Raw genomic sequence first — 10,270 nt, forward strand, 5'->3', positions numbered from 1 at the left:
GGGGGGGGGGGATAGATACATCTTTTATGCTCGTCTGCGCTTCAGTGCAGTTCACACAAGCACCTTTATTATTTTCCCCATTTTTTTTATTTTATTATTTTGGTCTAACGTTAGTGCGTCGTGGCTACGGGGGTAAACCGCACACAGGTGTAAAAAGCAGACAAAGGCAAACCAGATGGGGAAGGAAAAAAAAAAAAAAGGGAACACACGGGATGTTGCTAACTATATATACAATGCACGCTGAGCGTGTAGGGTAATGTGCATTCATTTTATCATTTAACTCCACGCAGGTTCACCCGCGCACACAAACACATATATATACATACATGTATGCACACATACAAACATAAATGTACTGTTGCAGGTTGCCCCCCCCCCCCTTCTATATATATATATATATATATATATATATAAAGAAAGACAACGTTAAGGAAGACGAGACGCAGGTGTATAGAATATTTGCACTAGTATAGAAGGCGTCCTCTGCTCTCACTTCTCTACCAAATTTCGAAGACCAACAGTTATTTCATCCTCCAAAGCTTTGAAATACTTTTTAAAATACTCATCTGTATTTTTTGGAGATTCAAATTTCATGTGAGTAATTTTATTAATAGTAGGCCTCAAAGTGTTGTAAATGGAACCCCATCCGATTTTCCTCTCTCGTGAATCATATTCTTGTAGAGTTCTCAAGCACTGAGCATAGAAGTGACAAATAATTTTCATCATACCAACTGTTTTTTGCAAAGGGCACATATAATCATAATCGCTAAAAGCATTTTGTTGAAGGAAATCTTCTCTAATAATTTTAGCAACTTCCATAACCACTTTCTGGTCCTCTGACAAGGAGTCCTTTCCAACCAGCTGGACAATATCATTTAAGTCACTCTCTTGTTGTAAAATGTCACTTATTTTTTGTCTTAGTGAAAGGAAGTCTTGATCAAAATTATCGAAATATTGCTCCAGTTGCCTTACGTATTTGGAGAAAGATGTGGACCAATTAACAGAGGGGAAATGTTTTCTTTGTGCTAATTTTTTATCTAATCCCCAAAAGGCTTGGACGATGGACATGGTGGCTGTTGTGACTGGGTCTGAGAAATCTCCTCCTGGTGGGGATACTGCACCTACGATGGTGATAGAACCCATGCGAGATGGAGACCCAATACATTTGACCTTCCCTGCTCGTTCGTAGAAGGAAGCTAGTTTAGCACCAAGGTATGCTGGGTACCCACTATCTGCAGGCATTTCTGCTAAACGACCAGAAATTTCTCTTAAAGCTTCAGCCCATCTACTCGTACTATCTGCCATCATAGTAGCATTATACCCCATGTCACGAAAATATTCACACAGGGTAATCCCAGTGTATATACTTGCCTCCCTTGCTGCCACAGGCATATTAGAAGTGTTGGCCACGAGGCATGTTCTTTGCATAATACCAACATCTTCATTATCTACCTTGGTTGTTAATTCTGGAAAATCGGATAAAATTTCAGCCATCTCATTTCCTCTTTCACCACAACCTACATATATAATTACTTCACTATTGGAATATTTTGACAAGGCCTGAGAAACACAGGTCTTTCCACAACCAAATGCACCAGGAATAGCACAAGTGCCTCCCAGCACAGTAGGGAATAATGAATCCAACACACGTTGTCCTGTTAGTAGTAAAGTGTCACCAGTTACCTTTTCTAAAACTGGCCTTGGGTCTCTCACTGGCCAAAGGTGTGACAAGCCATAGGTATATTTTTTTCCCTGATATTCTAGCTCAAAAATTTTATCCTTTAAAGTGTATGAGCCGTCTGGAGCAATGTACGTCACTCGACCCTTTGCATTTGGAGGAGCCATAATTTTGTGTTCTTTAAATAATTTATTTTCATCAACATAACCGAATATATCTCCACCTGTGATGATGTCATTTAATTTTACATTTTTATCTGCATAAAATTGCCACTCCTTATCGTGATCTAATGAGGTCATATCGATTCCTTTGAAAATATAAACATCTCCACAAACATTAGCAATTCTTTCCAGTGGCCTCTGAATTCCATCATATATATTGTCTAGTATTCCTGGACCTAATTCTACTGATAAGGCATTGCCCGTTTTGGTCACTGGGTCTCCAACAGATAGCCCTGAAGTGTCTTCATACACTTGTATATATGCATAATTTCCTTCTAATCGTATAATTTCACCCACTAATTTGTTCCATCCCACTTTGGCCAATTCGTACATCCTAGTACCGCTCATGTTTTCCGCAATGACAAGTGAACCCGCCACTTTGTAGACAATTCCGGGTTCTTCATTTTCGGGGGACGGTTTCGTCATTTTTTTGAGTTTTACAGGAGGAAAAAAAAAAAAAAAAAAAAAAACAGATGGGCTTTTTCGCCGATGCCCAGTACTGGGGGGACGTTTACTCAAATTGGGAGTCCTGCGTGTGGGGACACTTTTTCCTTCTTGTGAGAAGAATTTTCCCAATGGCACGGAAACCTGCTTTCGCGCAGGATAAAAGGAGAAGCTCAACAGGGGGGGCGCGGTAGGCTTCTTGCGGGTGTGTCAGGAGGGGGGGCTAACGCGGAAGCGTATTAAATGTTGCAAAAAAAAAAAGTACAGGGGGAGAATGGGAAAAAAAAAAAAAAAAAAACAGTATTCACATTGACATGTACTGGCGCTTATTCATACTCAGATTTGTACTCATTACTTATCGCGCGCATTATTTCTTGTATATATAAAAATTTTACAAATGGCCAAAGGAGGGTTTTTTTTTTTATTCACGATAGTTTTTGTAGGCCGTGTTTTACTCCCTTGAAGTCAAATGTTTAATTAACTTCCTCGAAAGGTAATCAATTTGCGAGGAGCCTTTCTTAGGGGAACTGTGTTTCAATTTTGTTAATATTATTATTTTGCTTTTTCAAATTGCCATTTGTTGCTAATAGCTGTGGATTGATGCTACTTACTGCTATATTGCTACTTATGTATATGGTATGCTTGTTTTTCGCGTGGCCACTGGGCTAGGGTCGAAACGCACGTATGCGCACTGGCCTCAAGTCGGCTAAGGGGCTGCGGAATTTGTGTAAATCGTGTGCTTTTGTTCGGTTCGCCAATTCGTATGCTTTATTATCTCGTTGGCAATATGTAAATGCTGGGATAATTATTATGGGCGGTGAGGGCTTTAAGCATTTACGCCTTTACGCACTCTTTTTATTATTTTTTTTTTTTTCATAAAGCGCGTAATAATATACGTGTTTAAGGAAACGATGTCATTCCCCCGCTATCATCCACATTGAAAACTGTTTTTTTTTTTTTTTTTTCCCCTAAAGGAGTAATTCAAAAAATTTTTCGGCTCATAGAAAGAAAATTTATTTTGAGCTATACGCATAACTTGGTTTCCTTTTTGTTTTTGGGAAGCCATTACAAATATGCCATTTGGAATACTTTTAAAGGGGAAGTATCGTTAGTGTATTTTTTTTTCCCTACGCACGTAATAGCATTTCCCCCCTTTTTTTTTTTCGTTCTTTTTTTTTGTGCCCCCCACCTGTTGGAAAATTTAAAATAGGGTGGAAGGATGTACGTACGGTGCTATTAAAAGCGTATGTGCGTGTATGGAGGCTAACCAAGTGCAATAGGATTTGTACATGTTCTGGTGAACACTTTTACTTTCATCTATAAGGGTTAATTGAAATCCATGTAAGGAACGGGTGTAAAAAATGGGTTTTCTAGTTTCACACCACGGTGAAGAATGTATAGCGTTTTCCCGTATTTGTGTGAAGGGGCGCATTGTTATATGCACTACAGTTACGTGGCGAAGCACCCACACGTGCTAGACGCTATATTGAGTTATAAAAAGGTTGATAAATGTTCTTTCGTGTGCTATCCTTCACAACCCCTGTGCGAATCGTTAGATGAGGCTGATCCAAGAAAAAGGGAAGGGACATTACTTTTAAAATACACTTGCGTCCCATTTTGTCGGAGGCACGGAACTACCTTGTGGACAAATTCCCCTATGCACAACGCATGTATGTGCATGCACACGTATGAACGCGTGACGCATAGTTCTGTTTCCGTAGGACAACAGTGCATTTTTGTCCGCCTTTGTTATAATCGTTCATTTGAGTAAACAAATTCTTTTAAAATGTACATGTGAGGAGTAACATCGCGTGCGCTTGGTAACGGAGCGGAATGGTCTTAGCCATTTTTGTAAAACGACCATCTCTACTATTTATGCAGAGTGGTAGGGAAGAGCCCCTTTGACAATACGCGTTGGGAGTAGAACTGTGTGGAATGGTAGTGCCTTTGTTTGTTTTTTTTTTTTCGTTGAATGAAAGGTGCGAAAAGGTTGGATGACGATACTTACGATAACACATATAGGCAGAGAAATATAATTTTAAATAGCCGTGCTTAGTACAAGCGCTGCTTTGCATCACTACGCAGAGGCGTGGGGATTGGAACTGACCTGTATCGAGCTCGATTTGTACTTTGTGAAAACACCACTGGAGTTATCATGACAGTGGACGTACAAATCGACCTTCAGGTGAAGGGTTTTTCCCCATTCTCCTTCGCACTAACACAACAAAGAGACAGATAAACGTGGCAAAAGGGGCATGTTCTGCTGTTCAGGATAAGAAATTGGACGCGGAGTAGAACTGGGTCCGCCCCTTGTCAGATCTTCCACAGTGTTATATCACCGCAACCATCGTAATTCACCTCACCGAGGTTAACGTTGCCTAATGCAGAAAGGGGGATTCTTGCAGCAGGCAAAAACGGTATCTAATGACCTCTCCATGTGTTCGGGGTGGCACATTGAACACTTTTAAAAGTAAAACCTTTTATTGTTTACATGTGAGTTCTTTTGTTGTTTTAGGTGTTTGTGTCTATGTTACCCTCATGGGTGGTGTGCACAAGCCAGGCGCATGGTGGAAATGTGTAGGGGGGAGCGCATGTGTGCACGAACGGGCTGCACTCATATGTTTGTTCGCACGCATGTCCGCACGTGCAATCGCATGTATATTTGTGCGCTTAAAAAATTTTGTGCGTTTAACTGTTCATATATTTTTTTTTTTTTGTTTTTTGTTCCTTTGCCCTCCGCACGCGCGAAGAATCAACTTCACTTGTGTGAGCACGTGCGTCGAGAAAATAAAACACATGTATAGAAATATAGTTATAAATGCAAGTGGGCGATTTTACAACTTGTTGGTGAGTCTTAACAAGTACTCCTTCAAATTGTTGGAGATGTTTTCCATGGAGAGCATTCTGTTCATTTCCTTCTGCATCATGTCTTGTCGTTTCAAGTCAAGTTTGTTCCACAATTTGAAGGGTTCGCACAATTGTGTGGCTACCATAGGATTAAACTTGTCAACCTTCATAATGATATCAGCCATCATTTTGTATCCTTTACCAGAGATGTCATTGAAGTATCTTAAGTTATTAGTGAATGGTAGGTAAACGGCTCTGATTTCATTTGGATTCTTACTATCCTTTAGTACTTCATTTTCTAACTTTTTAATAATGTCGTAAATATCTTTTCTGTCTGATCTGGAAACAGTCTTTAACCATTCTTGTAGTAGCAATTCATCATCCTTAGATTGGTTGTAGGTCTTTTGGTACAGATCGAAATATTCGTCATAGTATGCTGATACAGCTAAGCTGGCTAGCCAATTGGAAGGATAAGGTGATTTAGAGTGTTCCATAATTTGTTCTAACATATTTGGGTACTTAGCTCTACTTAATAAAGCCAATAAGGTGTTTCTTAATTTTCTCATATTCAGTTGTTCAAAATCGACGTAAGATTCGTCTTCAAAGTGTGTCATGTCGTCAGCTTTGGCCTGAATAGATTTGAATATTTGGAAGTATAAATCGTTCAATTTGTCACCCAATTGTTTGTAAATAAAATCTTTCGTATCAGCCAAGACATCTGTATCTACATTTTTAATGTAATTTATAATAAATCTGTCTTTTGGTAAGGTTACAATGTATGATTTGAAACCAGCATCAGCATGAGGATCTTTCATCAGGTACTCTATGGCATTAATGAAGTCTTCATTTACGGGAGTTAATTTTGGTTTTGCAGCACCTTCATGTTTGCTTTGTGCTTTTGCTTGTAACAATTCTTCATAATTCTTTATAATTTGTTTCATGTAAAGATCTACACATACATTATATCGTACAAATGCATCTGAGTCATACTTGAGCAGTAGGATTCTTTCTGCGTCAGTTAAGTTGTCCTTAATGTATACAGGTGCACTAAATCCTCTGAATAAGGATGGGATTGGTTTCTCATTAACATTGTTAAAGATAAATTTCTCCTTTTCTTTTTTAAATTCTAGAGTTACTTCTGGAATGACGTCTTGTCCATTGTGTGGATTAATGAAACCAACTCTTATCGGAATAAAGAGAGCCTTCTTTTCCTTTTGGTTTGGATCGGGTTGGGTAACTTGTGTAACTTCAATTACGAATTCTTTCTTACCCGCATCGTAGGAATATTCTGCAGTTACGTGTGGAGTTCCACTTTGTGAGAACCATAGCATGTACTGATCTAAGTTGGCTGATCTGTCTCCTTTTTTGAGTTTGTAGGCTTCATTCATAGCACTGTTGAAATCTTCACAAGTTGCTGTACCTCCGTCATTCTTCTTAATGTATATGTCCATACCTTTTTTGTAATACTCATCTCCTAAAATAGTTTGGTACATTCTCATGACTTCACTTCCTTTATCATATACGGTGGTTGTGTAGAAGTTTTCCATGCTGACATATGATTCTGGTCTAATGGGGTGTGCCAATGGGGAGGAGTCTTCCAAAAATTGAACACTTCTTAATAAATCTACGTGATCTAAACGGAAGGTGGCAGTTTTGGTAGTCTGTTCTGAGAATAAGTTTTCCCTGTGCACAGTCAATCCTTCCTTAAGAGTCAGTTGAAACCAATCTCTGAGAGTAACTCTGTTTCCAGTGTAGTTGTGGAAATACTCGTGGCCAACAACGGTTAGAATTCTTTCGAAGGAAAAATCTATGGACTTCTTTTTAGATGCTAATAACGAGTTTGCGTTGAAGATGTTGAGTCCCTTGTTTTCCATGGCACCTACATTGAAGTCAGAGACAGCTACGAGATTGAGTCGGGATAAGTCATATTCTAGTCCAAAATAATCTTCATCAAATTTCATAGCTTTCTTTAGGCACTCTAAAGCCCATTTCAATTTGGAAACATATTTCTCTTCACTGAATACATACAATTCTACATTTCTTTTGGAGAATTTGGTGACATATTTATCACTCAAGTGTTTTAAATCTCCAGCAACAACAGCAAATAGGTAACATGGTTTTAAGTGTGGATCGTTAAATCTGGCTCCATGTCTTCCACCTGGGATGTCAAATTCATTTAATTTATCACCATTGCTTAAAAGTACGGGATACTTCTGCTTATCTGCGGTAACTGTTACATCGTACTTGGCCATCATGTCTGGTCTGTCAATGAAGAAGGTGATTCTTCTGAATCCAGTAGCTTCACATTGAGACACAATAATATTTTTCGATTTGTACAAACCGGTCAAAGCATAATTCGTTTCGGGATGGATGATAACTTCAGATGCAAAAGTGAATTTTCCCTTTGGAATATACTTTGAATAAATGGTCAAAAATTCATTGTCATATTTGTAGTGTTCTCCTTGTACCAATTTATTATTGTCAATGGATATTTCTTTAATTTCTAAGCTGACACCATCGAACACAAGATCTTCTCCTTTGTAGTGTTCGCTAAGTTTCATATCCAAATTGGACCTCACAGATGTTTCATTGTCAAAGATGTTGATGTTGAGAGTCACATTGTCGATGACAAAACCACTTGGTTTGTAATCAGTTCTGTAGTGTATTTTGGGTTCATTTTTTCCATCGTTTCCGCTTCCATTATTGTTATTGTCATCTCCCATGATGGTATTCACTCCACTTGTAAATGCAGCGTTGGTAGAGCCCGATACGTTGGATGATTGTTCGTTCTGGTCAATTCCCTTGACGCGCTTAGCTTGTGTACATGTTCCACTAGCACCTTGGTTGTTAGCATCAGATGCATCCACAGTTCCGGGTCTCTTCTTATCCTGATTTCCTTGTGCGCTCATATTGGTGTTGCCCTTATCGATATTCTCACTCATCAATCTATTTTGGATGATGTACGAGGGTACAGGATTCCTCCTCCCTTTCTGATTGACACCTGTGAACAGATCCCTTCGAAACAAGTCAAGGCTGACGAGTTTTGGTAACTGCAGATGGTAAATCAGTGAGGATAGGCTCAACAAAGCCCTTGCCCTAGTACTCGTTCTGTTTACATGAATTCCACTTAGCACGCGAGAGATATTTCCGCATGAGTTTTTTCGACAGCTCCTGCTAATCATGCACGTATTTTGGTAATCAACGGGCGTATATTTTTCTAGCGCTACTAATACCGTTATTAATAGAAAATATAAGTTAAGCATTCTTTTTCTTATCATTTTGGATAAAAGGAGAAAAAAAAAAAAAAATATATATATATATATAAAAAAAAAAAAATATGTATATATATATATAAAAATATAAATATATGTATATTTCAAATAAAACAAAAAGTAAATTAAAAATGTTTTTTTAATTTTTTTAAAATGTTTCAACTGGCGTGTGCTGCGCAGCGGTCGTGCGGGGCGGCGGCTCCAGGGTTCACAAGTGCGCACGGGGGTATACGAGAATAACGCCAGAGAACACACAATGAGAGGAAGGACCCACAAATATATAAAAATATGTACGAGAGATATGTATAAATGTACAGTGTATATAAAAACATGGATTAATTATATATACACGTACTCGTTTTTAAATGCGGTACGCGTTTTTCTTGCGGCCTTTTTGTTGTTATTTTTTTTTTTTTTACATGCAGGAAAACGCGCACAAATGTAAATGGTACTTCTCTCATGTAAACACAAGTTCAGTCGTACATGTACACCATGAGTGCGTATACTAAACACGGGTATAGGCGTCGGGCAAGAATAAAATAAATACTTTTAAACGTTAACCAGGGAGGGGAACTTGGGGAACAAATATTAATAACACCGTATGAGGATAAGATAATGTCGCAGCGAACCCGGGACGAATATAAGGATCAACGGATTGCAAGTGCGTATCGTGATCACATACGACATGTAGAGAACAAGGTAGCACTACAATACACCACGTGCGTGGTGCGAGCATACACCTTTCCGCAGTGAGACGCGTTCCGGCGCAACGACGTTGCTGCTTGCCGCTGCCACGGCTACGGTTCGAATATGCCCGTCACGCGGCCGTGCACTCGTATTTTTGTTTTGGTTTAGTATCTTTTTATATATTTATTAAGTGTACATAACTATATATAAATAAAAATATACGTACATATTATGTAATATACCTGTTTTTTTTTTTTTTTGCGCTCCTTTCTCTATGTTGCGTTGTACGTATTTTTCCTCCACAAGGAGAAGAAGCTATTTCCACTTTTCCACTTGTAAATGAAGTTCATAAGCCCAAGTGCAACAGCGCACCAATTCGGGTCAGTAAACACCAGTTACGAGTAAAATATATATAGCATTTTATATATGCCGCAATGGGCGAAACACAAATTATAAAAACACACAAAAGCTAAGCTCTCACTTGAAACGTGAACTTGGGATGTAAAACCTTACACTTTTCACATGTATAAAAAAAAATACGATGGAGAAAAAAAAAAAAAATGCTGTTGAGCGTAAATCAAAGTTGGCTTTATTAACTCTTTTCAAAAAAAAAAAAAAAAACATCTATTAAAAAAGTAAAAAAAAAATATATGTATATTTTTTCAAAAGTGTATTTAAAATGTAAATTAAAATGAATCAAATAAATCAATCCAATCAATGTAGAGTTAACCCTGTTAACCCTGTCAACCCAATCGGTTGAATCAATTGTGTCACATGAAATTAAGCCAGAAATAAGCGATACGATTAAAATGAAAATCACACGCCTCTCTGCAATTCACGAGCACGCACAAACGTGGAGTTTTACGTTAATCGCAAGAGCACATCACGTCACGAGTGTGGAATTCGGTTCATGGAACCACATGGAGCGGTTGCAAATTAGCAAACGTGCGACATGCAGGGGAAACAAAAAACAGGAGCGCCGTTGCACGGGTCATGGGTGACGGGGTTTTCCGTTAACGTTGTGTTAATACATCTGCGTTGTTGCACATACGTTTATACACTTATTTATTTACCAATTTATGTGCAAAAAAAAAAAAAAAAAAAAAAAAAAAAAAAAGTGA

The 10,270-nt window shown here is 38.3% G+C and overlaps 2 protein-coding genes across 2 annotated transcripts; both read right to left on the bottom strand.

The window, feature by feature from the left end:
• Window positions 1–489: 489 nt before the first annotated feature.
• On the bottom strand, window positions 490–2,325 carry AK88_00200 (V-type proton ATPase catalytic subunit A; the record flags this gene model as incomplete). The annotated part of the gene is made up of 1 exon (XM_012477851.1): window positions 490–2,325. One exon carries the CDS (start codon window positions 2,323–2,325, stop codon window positions 490–492), a length of 1,836 nt encoding a protein of 611 aa, XP_012333274.1.
• Window positions 2,326–5,177: 2,852 nt separating this feature from the next.
• Window positions 5,178–8,468, bottom strand: AK88_00201 (M1 family aminopeptidase; the record flags this gene model as incomplete). Its single annotated transcript, XM_012477852.1, has 1 exon — window positions 5,178–8,468. One exon carries the CDS (start codon window positions 8,466–8,468, stop codon window positions 5,178–5,180), a length of 3,291 nt encoding a protein of 1,096 aa, XP_012333275.1.
• Window positions 8,469–10,270: the final 1,802 nt, after the last annotated feature.

The sequence above is a fragment of the Plasmodium fragile genome (assembly GCF_000956335.1).
Source record: "Plasmodium fragile strain nilgiri unplaced genomic scaffold supercont1.2, whole genome shotgun sequence".
NCBI classification, from domain to species: Eukaryota; Apicomplexa; class Aconoidasida; order Haemosporida; family Plasmodiidae; genus Plasmodium; species Plasmodium fragile.